We start from the raw sequence: 15,410 nt of genomic DNA, 5'->3' as shown, positions 1-15,410 counted from the left end.
CTCTCCCCCTCCCTGTTCCCTCCCTGCCCTCCTTCCTGAGTGCTGACAGACCCTCCCTTTGACGTGAAGGGGAGCGGAGTGGGGAGAAGTTCCCCCGGAAGAGGATCAGGCTCTGATCTGTTCCTGTAGAGAGATGCCCGCACACTAGGGCAGGGGGAGGTGTCGGGAGTCCTGCGCGGTCCTGGAAACTGCCTGGAGAGGCCCAGTGCAAGGACCCCGCTCCCAGACTCCGCCCGCCTCAGTGGCACCATCCCTTCCCTGGGAACCAGAAGTGATCCCAAGTCTGTCCGTATGTCCAACTGTCCTCTGCACATGGCCGGCTCTTATTCCCAAGCCCAGAAGACACTCACACAACCTTTACTCAGCTCTGGTGCACACACACACACAGCACACACACCTGCACAGCCACACACCCTGACAGCCTCCCACACACTCATACAGTCTCACACACACACACACACACACTGTCTCACACACACACACATACACTGTCTCACACCTGCCAGTAGTCTCACACATACCCGCACAGTCACACACACACACAAACACACACACAGTCTCACACACCCTCTCGTAGTCTCAAACACGCCCACATGGCCTCACACATACACACGTCTCACACACATCCGTGTTGTCTCATATATACCTGCATGGTCTCACACCCCACACAGTCTCACACACACCCACACAGTCTCACACACACACACCCCCATGTAGTCTCACACACACCTGTGCAGTCTCACACACACCTGTGCAGTCTCACACACACCCGTGTAGTCTCACACACACCCGTGCAGTCTCACACACACCCGTGTAGTCACACACACACACACACACACACACACACACAGAGTCTCACACACGCCCGCATCCTCACAGCCGCGCGGCCAGCACAGTCACAGCAGGCCTGTCTGTCCGGACTCCGAGGTGGCCCCAAGCCTCTGTGCATCCAGCAGCCTCGGTGAGGCCCAACCCGAGGGCGGGGACAGGAGCGGCCCCACCTGGAGCCGGGCCCCTGGGGCACACAGAGGCCAGCCGTGGGGAGGCCAGGCCTGAGGCCCAGGGTGCCAGGAAGCAGCCACCCGCCGTGGGCGGGGGGGGGGGTGGGGGCTCCCTCCAGCCGCCTGCGCTTTAAAGGCCGCATCAAAGGCTCGGCGGGGGCCGCCGTGCCCTCTGCCAGCTGCTGCCCGTGCCACCCACAGCCGGGGCCTCGGCGCGGCTCTGGGGCAGGCCGGAGAGGTCCCCGCTTCCTCTCCAGTTTCTCTGCTCTCTCTCCTGCAGGGTGGTCCGGAGCAAGCCCCCAGTCCGTCTCTCCCGTGTCCTCAGGAGCCCACACTCAGCCCACGCCAGCCCCACCAGCAGGGGCCACACACACTGCCCCTCCAGGCCCGCCCAGGCCACGCGCAGAGTGAGTGGGGCCTCAGCTCCTCCCCCATCTTCCACCTCTCTGGGGGCGGAGGCATGTTTGGGGCCCCCAAAACAAAGGGCCCACCCCCACCAGACTCTGGGCTCAACACTCAGTTGCCCAGAGGGGCGGCATCTCCTGGGTGACCCTAGACCCTCCGTGTGGCACCCGAGATCATGCACAGTGCAGTGAGGTTAGGGCACAGAGAGGTGGGTACAGTGAGGTGGGGCACAGAGAGGTGGGTGCAGTGAGGTGGGGCACAGTGAGGTGGGTGCAGTGAGGTGGGGCACAGTGAGGTGGGTGCAGTGAGGTGGGTGCAGTGAGGTGGGTGCAGTGAGGTGGGGGTGCAGTGAGGTGGGGTGCAGTGAGGTGGGGGTGCAGTGAGATGGGTGCAGTGAGGTGGGGTGCAGTGGGGTGGGTGCAGTGAGGTGGGGTGCAGTGGGGTGGGGTGCAGTGAGATGGGGGTGCAGTGAGGTGGGGGTGCAGTGGGGTGGGGTGCAGTGGGGTGGGTGCAGTGAGGTGGGTGCAGTGAGGTGGGTGCAGTGAGGTGGGGGTGCAGTGAGGTGGGGTGCAGTGAGGTGGGTGCAGTGAGGTGGGGTGCAGTGGGGTGGGGTGCAGTGAGGTGGGTGCAGTGAGGTGGGTGCAGTGAGGCTGGGGCATAGCTGCAGAGGCTGGGCCCAGCCTGGGACAGTGGAGACACAGCAGCATGGGCAGGCAGTTGGCCCTGGAACCTTCAAGGTGTATCTACAGCCTCCAGCACGGAAGGCTAGGAGCAAGGAAGGGGTGCATGGTGGGAATACAGGGAGAGGAGGGGGCGAGACAGAGGGCATTCAAAAGGAGAGAGAGAGAAAGAGAGAGGGAGTGAGAGAGGAAGAGAGAGGGAGAGAGAGGGAGAGAGAGAAGGAGACAGAGAGAGGGAGGGAGGGAGAGGGAGAGAGGGAGGGAGAGAGAGAGGGAGAGAGAGAGGGAGAGAGAGAAGGAGAGAGAGTGGGAGAGAGAGGGAGAGAGAGAAGGAGAGAGAGGGAGGGAGAGAGAGGGAGAGAGAGAAGGAGAAAGAGAGGGAGGGAGAGAGAGAGGGAGAGAAGGAGAGAGGGAGGGAGAGAGAGAGGGAGAGAGGGGGAGAGAGAGAAGGAGAAAGAGAGGGAGGGAGAGAGAAAAGGAGAGAGAGAGGGAAAGAGAGAAGGAGAGAGAGGGAGAGAGAGAAGGAGAGAGAGAGGGAGGGAGAGAGAAAAGGAGAGAGGGAGAGAGAGGGAGAGAGAGAGGGAGGGAGAGAGGGAGAGAGAGGGAGAGAGAAAGGGAGAGAGAGAGGGAGGGAGAGAAAGAGAGGGAGAGAGAGAGGGGGGGAGAGAAAGGGAGAGAGAGGGGGAGAGAGCGAGGGAGAAGCGCCTGCCTTAGAGGACTTAGGGACTTAGAGGCAGGCAGGGGTGGGGCTGGGGGTCGCTGGTGCAGGGAAACAGGCACTGGTGGAGGGACGGTGTTGGAACACTGTGACTGACACCCAACCATGAACAGCGTTGTAAGGGTCTGTCTCACAGTGATTCAACAACAACAGCAACGTTTAAAGAAGAAAGACAAATAAAAACGAGGGAGGGCACGCGGGACGGGGAGTCCAAGAAGTGGAGGGAGAGGAGGGGTCAGAGGGAGAGAGGGGCGGGGAAGGGGTGGGGAGGGCCCTGGGAGGTGAGGCGCGGGCTGGCAGGCTGTTGGGGGGCGGGGCAGCCTGGGCTCTCTCTTCAGCACGGTCGCCCTGGGCCCACTGGCTCCTGGCCTCAGGACAGCGGGTGCCCAGGGGTCCTCTGTGGGTCCCGTGGGTTCTCAGGGGCTCGTCCCCAGGGAGGGGTCCAGAAGCCTTGTGCCCACTTGCAGCCACCCCACCTCAGTCCTTCCAAACCCCCAAGCCCAGCTGAGCCCACCCAGATACATTGGGAGTGTGGGAGGAGAAATTTCAGGGCAGGGAATGCTGGACATGTGACGGCCCCGTGGGGACCACACACGGGAGCACACACATGCACACATACAGGCACACACACAGGCACGCACGCACACACACAGGCACACATGCACACACATACACACGTACACACACAGGAAAAAGCGCGCACACACAGGCACACGTGCACACACATACACACATGCACACACACAGGAAAAAGCGCGCACACGCAGGCACACGTGCACACATGCAGGCACATGCACACACACAGGCACACACACACAGGCACACGCACAAACACACCTGGGCGCCCCACACACAGAGGCACACACAGGCACATGCACACATTCCCTCCACCACACCAGTGAGAACAGCGACTCTCAGGAAAGGTAGGTGCCCAGCTCACACACATGCTCATGGTCACACACACATACACACAGTGCTCACCGTGCACACCGGCATGTGCCCACGTAGGCATGTCCTCCATGACATACACCATAGCGCATGTCTCTGGGCTCACGAGTCCTGTGCCCTGGGATGGCCCCTCCAGGGCAGAGCATCCACGTGTCCCTGACACGGGACACAGTTGGGTGATGCCCCAGCCTGGGCCCTGGCCTGCCAGCCTGGGCAGCATCACGCCCAACTCAGCATCACCCGTCGCCCCTGCCACAGCTCGTGGGCCGAGTGAGGGGCAGCCGGTCAGCAGCAGGAGCGACGCTGAGGGACAGGGAGGTGGCTCCCGGCTCCTCCCCAGAGCGCGCCCGCCCGCGTGATGGACAGGCCGCGGTGGCCCCTTGCAGGCAGCGCCCGGCCAGAGCTGACGTGGAGAGTCACGCCTCCGTCTGTGAGCACCGGGGGTCTGTTCGGGGGCTATAGAGGGCAGCGGCCACCAGTTTTAAGTGCTGGGCAGGCATGAGGCCCTGCCTGCTGCCCAGCCCACCTCACTCCTGCTGCCCCCTCTGCAGTGCCCATCCTCTGGCTGAGCCTCCCATCGGACAGGCGTAGGGCAGGCGGGTGGGGGTGTGCTGGGGGAACTGGGTTCCGGAGCCCCCAGTGCCCAGCTGGCAGGCCAGGGGCCCGGACTTGAGCCAGGGTCCTTTTACCCGCCAGCCCCAGCCCCTGCGCCGACCCTCGCACAGCCCAGGAGCGGACTCCGAGTACTCACCAGTCCTGGGACCCTGCCCCCACCCCACGGTGCCCGTCCCCTGGGCAGCCCAGACTCGCTGCCCGGACATTGGGGGACTATGAGAGGCCCCTGCTTCCTGGGCGGCCTCTCGCGGGGGGGGGGCACAGGGGCTGTGCCCGGATATGCCACAGTGCGTGGCCATGGAGCACCTGCCACGGGCTGTCTGACCGAGCAGTAGCACGGCCACAGAGGGGGCTCACCAGCACCTCTCCCCGGCTCTCATGGTCCCCCAACCCAGCCTCATGCCCCTGCACCTCCTGGGCCCACCAGAGTGGGGGGCCAAGGCTGGGGGCCACAGACCCAGACCAGGGACAGGAACCGGCCTCTGCTTGGAGCCTGCCCAAGAGAGCCCCAGCATGGCTCCTGCCCCTCCCTGCCTGGGGTCGCCGCTGCCTGCCCCACGAGGGGTCCTGGGTGGTCTCTGCCCACCCTCCCCCTGCCCCAGACTCAGCGGGTGAGAGCAGCAGGGCAGACGCAGGCCCGGGCCAGGCCCTCACTGACGCGGGCTGGGCAGCCCAGAGCTGGCTGGGGCGAGGCTGCACACAGCTGGATGGGGCCAGGCTCACGCTGGCCGCCAGCGCCCTGTGCACCAGAGCTGACCCAGAGCTGGACACGGGCTTCAGCCAGAGCAGCCCGAGGCTGAGTGTGGTCCCAGGCCCCCAGAGGAGGGTTCAGGGCAGCGAGGGGACATGCCCTGGAGGGGGAATGCTGCTGACTGGGGTCTCTCCAGGGCCAGGCAAAAGGTGGAGGGCTCCCAGGAGCCCGACGGGGGCTGGAAGCAGGGTGAGTCCTGGGAGGGGGTGCCCAGTGCGGTTACCAGGGCGGACACTCGCACTGGCCAGCACTGGACCCGAGGCCTGGGCAGAGCCAGCAACAGGAAACCCCGTGGTCCACCCCAGGCTTTAGGAAAGCTGCAGCAGCCCCTCACCCCAGAGCCCCTCAGACCAGCCAGGGATGGCCACATGCCGCTTGGCGTCCCAGGAGGAGAGGCACCCCCAGCAGCAAGGTCGTCTGGGTGGAAAAGGCCAAAGGCTGCGGTGGGGGCGGGGCCGAGAGTTGGGCGTGGACCTGTGGGTGGGGCTACAGTAGGCGGGGTGATGCCGGTGGGCGTGGCCTGCGGGAGGGGCGGGGCCGGAGGGGGCTGTGGGCTGTTCCTGCGGGACAGGGTGGGGCCGCGGGAAGGAACGGCGGGGAGGGGAGATGGCTCGCAGGGGCGCAGCGAGGCGGCGCCCACGGGTGCTGGGCGGGAGTCAAGAGCGTCTGGAACCGCTGCTCCACTCAGGGACTCTATTCGGATGCAAATAGTGATTTTCCATCAGACGCTATTTATACTCACGAGTCATTATTTACTTGTCTCTGTTCCTGAGCGGCTGTAAGAATAAGTATTTTAAGGGCTGTTTTAAAAATGTCATTTATTTATTCGGAGTCCGGGGTCCCATCCAGCAGTTCGGGGCAAGGCTGGACCCACCTCCCCACCTGGCTGCTGGACAACCCTGCGTGGCCATGCCAAGCGAGGTCCATGTGTGGCAGCGGCTCCTTGGCAGACGCTAGGCTGGCGCACGTGACGCGAGGTGCAGCCCCTGCAGGAGCCCGCGGGCAGGGAGCGTGTGCCTGCCCTGGCAGATTGCGGATGACGGCATCTGCAAGGAGCAAGCCTTGAGTGTTTTACTTTGTATTTTGTATAATATGTTTTACATAACTTAATTAGTTTAATTGGATTTTAATGAAGGCTCCTGTAACAACCGGCACTGAGTTACAGGAGCTCAAGCTCCTCCGCTAACTCCAGCAGCCCCCTCACCGCCTGTCCAGACGCCGGTTCTCCAGTGTCTGCACACCGCTCGGGGGCCTGAAACTGCAGGACACCCAGCAATCTGAAAGGGCAGAACCGGGGCGCTGGCGCACGCTGAGCTCCCAAGAAGCGGGCAGGGCCAGGCAGGATGGGCGGAGCCAGGCAGAATAGGGTGGGCCAGACAGGATGAATGGGCGGAGCCAAAAGGATGGGGCGGGGTCATGTCGGGTGGGCGGGGCCAGGTAGGATGGGGAGGCGCCAGGAGGGGTAGGGCACTGCGGGCCGGAGGAGCAGTGTGGGGCAAAGGGCAGTCTGATTTTAGGGTCCACAGGAAGTCAGGCCATCTGAGTTCGGAGCCACAGCGGGTGTCCACCCTGGAGAAGAGGTGGCGGGAATGTTGGGGTCTACCTCCTAGATGCCGTGATGCCTCTGCGCCCACTTCCTCCTCTGAAGGTGGGGTGCAGAGCTGCCAGGGCAGTTGCCCTTGGTGTAGGCACAGGCCCTGAGAGCCTCGGGTCCCCAAGGCCTGGGGCTCTTTCCACACGTCCCAGAAGAAGCCCCTGTTCCACCCAAGGGGGAGAAGGCCCCACACCTCTCAGGTGCCTCCACTGACCGCAGGAGGGCAAGGCTCTGGCATGCCGTGTGCCCAGCCTTCCTGTCCTCACAGGGCAGTGGGGCACAGTCCCAGGCCGAGGCAGGACAGAAAGACCCAGCTCTCCTGTGCCACCAAGAGTGCATGAGGAGGGTCTGAGCGCGTGGTGGAAGGAGGGGCACACCCACTGCAGAGGGGGTCCACTCAGTGGTCTGTGCAAAGACCCCAGCAACCAACCACTGCCCCCACCCACAGCAGGTGTGTACCCCCTACTGTGGGTGGGGTACCTGTCCACAGGATCTCACCAGCCCTTCCCTGTGGGGTCTTTTCCCTCCTGTCCTCGAATCCCCTCCTCTGCAGCCCCTCCTTTAAGAAATCCTCCTGGATTGCCTCTTCCTTGTGTCTAGCCCTTAGTCACCAAGCAGGCCAGCTAAGGATAGTGGCAGCACACACAAGGGTACCACCCTGGTCCTGTTCTCACCCTGGCAGCCTCCCCAAGCTTGACGTCTGAGCTCGTTCACAGGGACCCTGTGCCCACTCCAACCCCAGAGACACCCCCCGCCAGGCTTGGCTCCTTTCGAACACCTGTCCTGACAGGAACGTGTCTTCCTGCTGGGGGCACCCACCCTGCCCCCATCCCTCCCAGACATGGCCACCCCAGGCCACCGTGTGGCCAGCATCTGATAAGGCGAAGGCTCCAGCCCTAGCCCACAGGCCTGGCGTCTGCACTGCGTCCACCAGGAGCGAGCGCCTGCACGGTCAGACTGGACTCTCCCATCTGCCCGCGGCACTGCTGCAGAGAAGGGGAAGGGCGGCCACGCACCCACTGGGCAGCACTGGCCACTGCAGAGGCCTGGACCCTGCAGCTGGGACACAGCAGGTTATCCTTCAGGAGTGACTAGAGGGGCAGCTTGCCCGGAGGCAGAGCCCGATGGTTCCAGTGGGCTGCGCTGTCACTCTGTCCCCACCTTCTGGCCAAGGGAGAGGCCAGACAGGGTGATTCTGGCCCCGTGGTGCAGGAGAGAGGCTGTGGCCACTGCCAAGACTGCAGCCACTCAGGAGGTGGCACTGGCCCTGGAGCTCCGCACAGGTTTGATCCCGTTAGCACCACCAGGAATGACTCCTGAGTGCAGAGTCAGGAGGAAGCCGTGAGCACCCCTGGGTGTGCCCCAACCAAAACCTAAATCTGGGTCCCTCCAGATCCCAGACCATGAGCAAAGGCCACAACTTGCATGTGCCCCAGATGGGAGGGTGGGCAGGTGAACCGGGGCCACGACCAGCCTAGCAGTTTCCACACAGGCCCACCCCACGGAGGACCCCAGGAGGAGGGCCACTCTTTGGGGTCACTCTCAAACTCCTCGTTCTAACCTGCGACCAGGGTGTGCGCACGGGTCGATGGCGCCACCTGCTGGCACGCGTCAAACTCGGCATCCGACCTGGCCTCCTGGGCTGCCGTCCCATGCCCCCCAGAGAAGGCCCTCCGGTGTGCCCGGTCCTGCCGCCCCTGGCAGCGCGGCCTCCCCTCGGGCACAGCCGCCTGCGGATGCAGTGAGGCTGCCCATTCCTCTCGGGCCTGGGGGTGGGGCGCTGAGCGACACCAAAGCCGGGCTGCCAAGCCAGACCGGGCAGAGGTAGAGGGGTCGCTGCAGGGCGAGTCTGGCCGGCTCACCACTGACCCCAGCCTTCCCGGGGTCCCTGTTGTGGGTCGCGCGGCTGCCTACTGCTATGAGGTTGGCAGCAGCCAAGTCGCAGAGCCTCGGTTTCCCTGTCCGTGAAGTAGATTGGCTCTGGAGGCTCACCCAAGAGACCGCTTGAAAGCGGACCAGACAAACGCGGGACCGAGGACAGAGGACCACACAAGGACCCCGCCCTCAGGCCCCGCCCCCGTCGCCGGCCCCGCCCCGCTGGCCCCGCCCCGCTGGCCCCGCCCCGCGCCGTGACGCGCAATCTGCGCGGCGGGCGCGGCGGCGTCATCAGGGGCCGCCGGCAGCGCGCGGCCATGGCGCTGGCCGCCGCCGGGCCCGCGGAGGTGGTCCGCGCGGCGCAGAAGGACGACCACTACCGCGGCGGGCTGCGCAGCGCGGCGGGCGGCGCCGTGCACGGCCTGGCGGGTGGGTGCGCGCCCCGGCCCGCGCGCGGCCCCGCGGCCGGCCTGGGCGGCGCCGCCCACCGACCCGTGTTCTCGCAGGGGCCAGGAGGTGGCTGGAGTGGAGGAGGGAGCTGGAGCTGCTCGCCGACGTGGCCTACTTCGGCCTCACCACGCTCGCAGGTGGCGGGGGGCGGCGGCGGGCGGGGGGCGCGGGCGCGGGCGCGGGCACCCCCTCCAGCCGCTCCGCGGTCCCGCAGGCTACCAGACGCTCGGGGAAGAGTACGTGGGCATCGTCCAGGTGGACCCGTCGGGACGCCGCGTGCCGTCGCCGCTGCGCCGCGGGCTGCTGGTGGCGCTGCACTGCGTCCTGCCCTACCTGCTGGGCCGGGCGCTGCAGCAGCTGGAGCGGGCGCTGCAGCCCGACCCGCGCCGCGCCTCCCTGGGCGGCCCCGGGCCCGGTGGGCGCGGCCGCGCGGGGGCCCGGCGCTGGCTGCAGCGCTGCACGGCCGGCCTGGCCGAGCCGCGCCGGAGGCTGCTCCTGCAGGCCCTGGCGGGGCTCCGGCGCGGGCTGGACGGGCTGCAGCGCCTACACGTGGCCTGCTTCTACCTGCAAGGTGCCTTCTACCATCTGGCCAAGAGGCTCACGGGAGTGACCTATGTGAGTGCTCCCGCCCCAGGCCCCTGGGAGGGGGCGGGCTCCCCCTCCCGCAGGCAGGCCGGTGACCGTGCCCCGGTGCCCGGCAGCTCCGCATGCCCCACCTGCTCGCCGAGGACCCCAGGGCCCGCGCGAGCTACCGCCTGCTGGGGCTGCTGTCGCTGCTGCACCTGGCGCTGGCCCTGGGGCTGCAGTTCTACGGGCTCCGGCAGCGGCAGCGCGCGCGCAGAGAGTGGCCGCTGGCCCGGAGAGGCTCATTGCGCAGGTGCGTGCGGGGTGGAGGGTGGCGCGGCCGGCTCTGGGCTCTGGCCCTGCGGTGGGTGCTGAAGCGTCGGCCCCGCAGGAGCCACCCCGAGGACAGCAGAGCGGCCGCCCGGGGCTCCGTGTGCACTCTCTGCCTGGAGGAGCGGCGCCACACCACCGCCACGCCCTGCGGCCACCTCTTCTGCTGGGAGTGCATCACTCAGTGGTGCGACACCAAGGTGGGCCTCGCGGAACCAGCCTCCTGGCCCTCTTGGCAGGCTGGGGAGGGCCTGCCGGTGGCCCGGTGGTCCCCGGGGTTCCCAAGTCCATAACCACCTTTTTGGGGCGTAGGGCACAGGAAGCCGGCTGGCTTCGGGGCGGGGCCCAAGGTCCCTGGTGACTCCAGAGGCCCTCTTCTTCCTCTCCCCCAGGCGGAGTGCCCCCTATGCCGGGAGAAGTTCACACCCCAGAAGCTCGTGTACCTGCGGCACTACCGCTAAGGGCACCCGGCTGGACACTTGCTTCTTCCCAACTTCCTGTCACGTGACAGTTGGTTTCTGCCCTTCCCACCTCAGCAAGGGGTGTGGGAAATAAAGGGGTTGGCTCCCATCTGAGCCGCGTCTCCTCTCACACCCCTCTGCTTGGCACCCACTGAGCCCCTTTAGTTTTATGGACTTGGCAACGTTTGGTTTGGGAGCTGTGGGGTAGCCGGGAACAAACACGGGCCTCCTTAAAGCACGTCTGGCTTTTGGAAGGTTTGACCCTGCCAGAAATGCACTTTGTCATGGTACAGCCGGGGCCGTGGGGCCTGAGTACAACCCCCAGAGCCCCTTAGTCTGAACAGCTGTGGGTCTCAGCCTGAGCACCGGTCTGCCTGGCCTGGTGGGCACAGGAACTTGATGGGCCAGGGAGGGTCTGCTGCATCTGTGTGTGCTGAGTGCCCAGCAGCCTGCACCTGCATGGCCCGAGCATCACCGCAGCTGATGTCAGGCAGCACATCGGGAAACGTCCTGCAGAGCCCTGGTGATGCAGAGAAAGACGCACAAGACTGGGATATTCTTTAATCAGGGTGGAATTGAAAAGTCACTGAGTTAAATGCTGGAAAGAATTTCATTTTATCAAAAAGTTGGCATGCAGGCCAGCATCACATCTCCAGGGAGCTGAGACCAGCCCGTGTCCTACAGAAGGCTGGGACACGAGACAGGAGCAAACTGCTCAAAAGCAACCTCTGCATGGGTCAAAGAAACGTGTCGAACCACGTCAATTAAAATATAGTATGTATTTATAATCCCAGGCCCTCAGCAATTGTGGTGGTGGAGTTTGAGTCCTTCCAACAGTGGCTGTCCACATCATGAGCACGCTTTCCGGTGGGGTCCTCCAGCAGGCGGCTGGTGGCCGGGTGGGCACTGCCCGACTCTTTCCCGCGGGCTCACTGCCTTCCCCAGCCCCCACCTGCCCACCCCGCCTGCTGAGCCTGAGCGTCACTGAGAATAAATGTGATTCCATCTAGAGGCCAGTTTCTTCAAGGACCTGCTATTTCAGTTACAAATAATCGAAGCTCCTTCGTAAAGAGAAAATCCGACTCCCTCCTAATCAACTACTTTAGTGGAGAGAAAGGTCGTGTCCAGGGCCCCGGTGCCTTGTCTAGCTGGCGAACGCCTTGCCCACGTCCTCCTTGCCCCTGTACGTCCTCTTGCCGTGCGTGAACGGGATGTACCGGTACTTGATCATATGCTGGGGACAGACACAGGCGTCACTTGGCTCCCCACCAAGTGCCCAGCTCCCCTCACAGGTGTTTGCATGCTCTGGGGAGGGTTGGGGAGGTGGCACCCCCGCTGCTGCTCAAGCTTTTTCCAGCCCCCAGTGGGTGTGACCATGATGAGTCAGGTGGTCACCTGTCCCTGCGGCCTTGTCCCCGCCCCCTGTGCTCTACCTTGATCTGCCTCTTCATGGTGATGCAGAAAAGCATGATGAAGTACATCACCAGGATGGGCCAGAACACCGGCACATTGAAGGCCTCGAAGAAGGTGCAGGCCATGGCCACCAGGATGCCCTTGGTCGCCGCGTGCCTGTGGAGAGGTGCAGTCAGCCCCTGCAGCCCAGGTCCTGGGGAACCCCCACCACCCTGAAAGCTGCCCCTAAGGCGCACGCGCCAGAGAGCAGGCTCTGGGCCGAGGTGCTCGCCTCAGCCCTGCCTCGCCTGAGTAGAGCACCAGATGGCCCCCACACCCTCCCAGGGCCACCCTGAGCAGCTGAGACAGCCCAGCACAGCAAGGTGGGGTCAGGCAGACTCACCTCAGCCTGCTGAGTTCCTGCCCAGCTGAGGGGCTCCTGGCAGCCCCGAAGCGACTCGGGACCCGCTGCCCCCAAGGTGTGAAGCCCTGCGCCCCGTCCGTGGCCACTCACCAGAACTTAAACTCGGGGAGCCTCCGGATGAAGGGCCGGAACTCCTCATTCTGCCGGGTGGGAAGGGACGGGCCTTCGTCTGGAATTGGGCACAGCACCGTCTGCCGGGGCCTGGCGCTCCCCGAGTCCTGCCCAGGGGTCCCGCAGTGCCTTCAGCCCCCCTAGGGTTTCCTCATGAAGTTTTTACACCCTCAAGAACTGCACTGGAAACTCAGCAGTGTTCTGCATCGGGCCAGCAGCGGGTCTGGATTCTGCGCCCGCCTGCTCTCCCCTGACCCCAGTCCCGGGAAGGGCCGCCCAGAACCCCTCGTGTCTACCCCGCTGGCGGCAGAGCCCACCTGCCCGGGTGTGCGCACTGTCCGGAAACACCAAGCGGCCTGAGGGGTCCAGGCAGCAGCTATGGGCAGCAGCACAGGACCCTGAGCCCCCTGCTGCCCCATCCCCTTTCCCAGGGCACTGGCCCGCTCCTCTCCCACCAAAAGGGGCCCAGCATACATGGCCGTTATAGGGCCGACGCCACCCCACGCTTGCTTCTCAATTCTTTGCAGAAACACATGACTGCAGGGGAGACCACAGCAGAGCCCACCCCACCCCCTCACCCACAGGCCACTCCATACCTGAGTCCTCCATCAAGGACGGGTCCACCTTGGGGGACAGGAATGCAATGAAGAGGTTGAGGTGGTAAATGCCCAGAGCGTAGGTGACAATGTACCAGCCCTGCGAGACAAAGGCCGCCAGTCAGCGCCTGGCTCCCGCCTGCCTGGGCCAATGCCAAAGCAGCACCCGCCCGTGCAGAGCTCAAAGGGCCCACACTGGGCCTCCCGAGGACCCAGCTGCTGATCAAGGGGCGGTGGGAGGGCAGAACTGGACAGGCCAGGCCCACCCCGGCCCAGTCCTCAGACCAGGGTCCCAGAGAAGCTTGCAGGACACCAGCTGGGCCCCTGCCAGAAGCCGCTCTCCCATCAAGAAGCTTGCCAGGACAGCTGGGGACCTTTGCCCAAGAGAAATCCAGAACTGGAAAATCCGGAACCCAAGAATGGGGTTAGAAACACCGGGCCGAGCCTGGGCAGGAGCCGGGCCCAGCGGTGAGCAGTGAGCTGCTGGGGGGGCAGCGATGGGAAGGCACTGACCAACCGCGACGAGCTCTGCACCCACCTGCAGCAGGTAGACCCGGATCATGTAGACGAAGCTGAGGCCCAGCGTGACCACCCATCGCACGGCTGTGTAAGGTGTCGACTTGTCCAGCCAGGACTGATAGATCTAGAGAGAGCGAGAGAGCGTGAGCGCGTGTAGCGTGCTGGTGTACAGGTGAAATGTGTCTTGAGTACGAGAACGTCCGCCTAACTGCGTGCAAGCTCTAAGTGTGAGAACGTGTGAATGTGAGTGTCTGAGTGTGAGGCAAGCGAGTGCAAGCCAGGCCCGCTCTCGGCAGGCAGCCCAGCTCCTGGGCAGCACCACGGCTGCGAGCACGACAGGGCCACCCAGACAAGACCACGGAGGAGAGCCGGGCTCTGCCTACCGGGCAGGCTGGCACGCTGCAAAGGGACAAGCACACGAGCAGCCGCCCATGCTTCTGGCGGGAAGTTATTCGCTGGTTTAACCATGAAAACCCCGAGCTCCCTAAGGAGCTACAGAGTGAGCACAGACGTCACAGAGCTTCCTGCGAGTGGCCAATCCCCGCAGGTGACCCCAAGCACTAGCGTAGCCCGACCCTTCCCCGTGCACACACGCGAGCTGCAGCCCCTGGAGTCACATGGGCTCTGCAAACACTTGTCTCTCAGAGCCGCGGCTCCGGCTGGTGGGCCCAGGCCTCCCGCATGCAAAGCACACGGGGTTTCCATGCAGACACTTCTTTTGCAATCAGAAAATCCAACACTTTTATTTCTGAACAAACCAGAAGCAGCTGCTCAGCGAGGCCAGAACCCAGTGCTGGCTTGTGTCCAGGCCCTGCAGGCCGCCAAACTCAGCACAGCCCATGCGCGGGGCCAGAGACCCGCGTCCACCCCCGCCCCCACCCCCCAATTGCGAGTACAGGGTCTCCTGCCTTTTCCCACCGGCCGGGTCCGGTGCGGAGAGCACCAGGAAGGACCACACCCCCCACGCCCCCGCCCCGCGGGCGCTGACCTGTCCGAGCCTCGTGAAGAACCTGTACACCACCGAGGGCTTCCCGTGCACCGAGTCGCCGACACTGTCCCCCTCCGACATTCTGCACCTGCAAGGACAAGAGCGCGAGCTCAGGCCGGGAGGCCGGGCGGACCCGCACCTCTGCCGCGACCCCGGGCCCCGGGGCCTGCCCGGAGGCACAGCATCCCTGGGCTGGGCCCCTCCTAGCTCGGCCCGGGCGGCCCGGCCACGTCACGGGCCGTCCCGAGCTCCGCGCAGGTGCCCTTTGCGCCGGGGGAGTGGCACAGCCGGGGCGGACCCCGCACGGCCCGCTCGGCGCCCTCGGGACGGGACGGCCGGGCACGCGCCCCTCCGGGTCTCCCGCACCGGAACCGGCCCGGCCGGCCCCGCGGCTCCGAGCTCGGCCCGGCCAGCCCCGCGGCTCCGAGCTCGGCCCGGTCAACCCCGCGGTTCGGCCCGGCCAGCCCCGCGGCTCCGAGCTCGGCCCGGCCAGCCCCGCGGCTCCGAGCTCGGCCCGGCCAGCCCCGCGGTTCGGCCCGGCCAGCCCCGCGGCTCCGAGCTCGGCCCGGTCAGCCCCGCGGTTCGGCCCGGTCAGTACCGCGGCTCCGAGCTGGGCCCGGGGCCTCCGCCGCCGGCCGCGCCGCGCCGCCCCGCCCGCCCCGCCCCGCCCGCACCTGGCGGCTCCGCTGCGGCCCAGCGCGGGCTCGAGGCCGCGGGCAGCAGGACGCGGACAAGCTGCCGCGCCGGGCTCGGCTCGTCGCGAAGCTGCACACGGCACTTCCGCTCCGTCCTGCGCGGCGCCGCCTCCGGGCGCCCAAGATGGCCGGCGGGGCGGGGCGCAGGCTTCCAACCATTTCCGCTTCCGGCGCGGGCGCCCAGGCCGTTGGTGGGGGAGGCGGGACGGTCGGCGGAAGAGCGTCACGGCGGAAGTGCGTCTCCGCGCAAGCGCATTGCGCCTCCTGGCTCCAGGCCCCGGCGGCTCCGCTCC

At 65.7% G+C, this 15,410-nt stretch overlaps 2 protein-coding genes across 2 annotated transcripts; one reads left to right on the top strand and one right to left on the bottom strand.

The window, feature by feature from the left end:
- Positions 1-8,865: 8,865 nt before the first annotated feature.
- Positions 8,866-11,197, top strand: PEX10 (peroxisomal biogenesis factor 10). The gene is made up of 6 exons (XM_055137819.1): positions 8,866-9,016; positions 9,094-9,174; positions 9,252-9,652; positions 9,739-9,914; positions 9,993-10,131; positions 10,324-11,197. Exons 1-6 carry the CDS (start codon positions 8,905-8,907, stop codon positions 10,390-10,392), a joined length of 978 nt encoding a protein of 325 aa, XP_054993794.1. The 5' UTR covers positions 8,866-8,904; the 3' UTR covers positions 10,393-11,197.
- Positions 10,939-15,252, bottom strand: RER1 (retention in endoplasmic reticulum sorting receptor 1). The gene is made up of 7 exons (XM_055137825.1): positions 15,097-15,252; positions 14,423-14,510; positions 13,454-13,558; positions 12,916-13,015; positions 12,299-12,377; positions 11,826-11,961; positions 10,939-11,626 (listed from the first exon to the last, which is right to left on the bottom strand). Exons 2-7 carry the CDS (start codon positions 14,501-14,503, stop codon positions 11,537-11,539), a joined length of 591 nt encoding a protein of 196 aa, XP_054993800.1. The 5' UTR covers positions 14,504-14,510; positions 15,097-15,252; the 3' UTR covers positions 10,939-11,536.
- Between the last annotated feature and the right edge of the window lie 158 nt (positions 15,253-15,410).

Source organism: Sorex araneus, chromosome 5 (assembly GCF_027595985.1).
Source record: "Sorex araneus isolate mSorAra2 chromosome 5, mSorAra2.pri, whole genome shotgun sequence".
Classification (NCBI taxonomy): domain Eukaryota; kingdom Metazoa; phylum Chordata; class Mammalia; order Eulipotyphla; family Soricidae; genus Sorex; species Sorex araneus.
This window is presented reverse-complemented; position numbering and strand designations above follow the sequence as displayed.

Excerpts from the sequence above, each read along its gene's own strand:
- PEX10 (XM_055137819.1), top strand. The coding sequence starts at position 8,905 with ATGGCGCTGGCCGCCGCCGGGCCCGCGGAGGTGGTCCGCGCGGCGCAG. Across the intron at positions 9,017-9,093 it reads CGCCGTGCACGGCCTGGCGG|GGGCCAGGAGGTGGCTGGAG; the intron begins GTGGGTGCGCGC and ends GTGTTCTCGCAG. Across the intron at positions 10,132-10,323 it reads CTCAGTGGTGCGACACCAAG|GCGGAGTGCCCCCTATGCCG; the intron begins GTGGGCCTCGCG and ends CCTCTCCCCCAG.
- RER1 (XM_055137825.1), bottom strand. The coding sequence starts at position 14,503 with ATGTCGGAGGGGGACAGTGTCGGCGACTCGGTGCACGGGAAGCCCTCG. Across the intron at positions 13,559-14,422 it reads TCTTCACGAGGCTCGGACAG|ATCTATCAGTCCTGGCTGGA; the intron begins GTCAGCGCCCGC and ends CGCTCTCTCTAG. Across the intron at positions 12,378-12,915 it reads GTCCTTGATGGAGGACTCAG|ACGAAGGCCCGTCCCTTCCC; the intron begins GTATGGAGTGGC and ends GCCCAATTCCAG.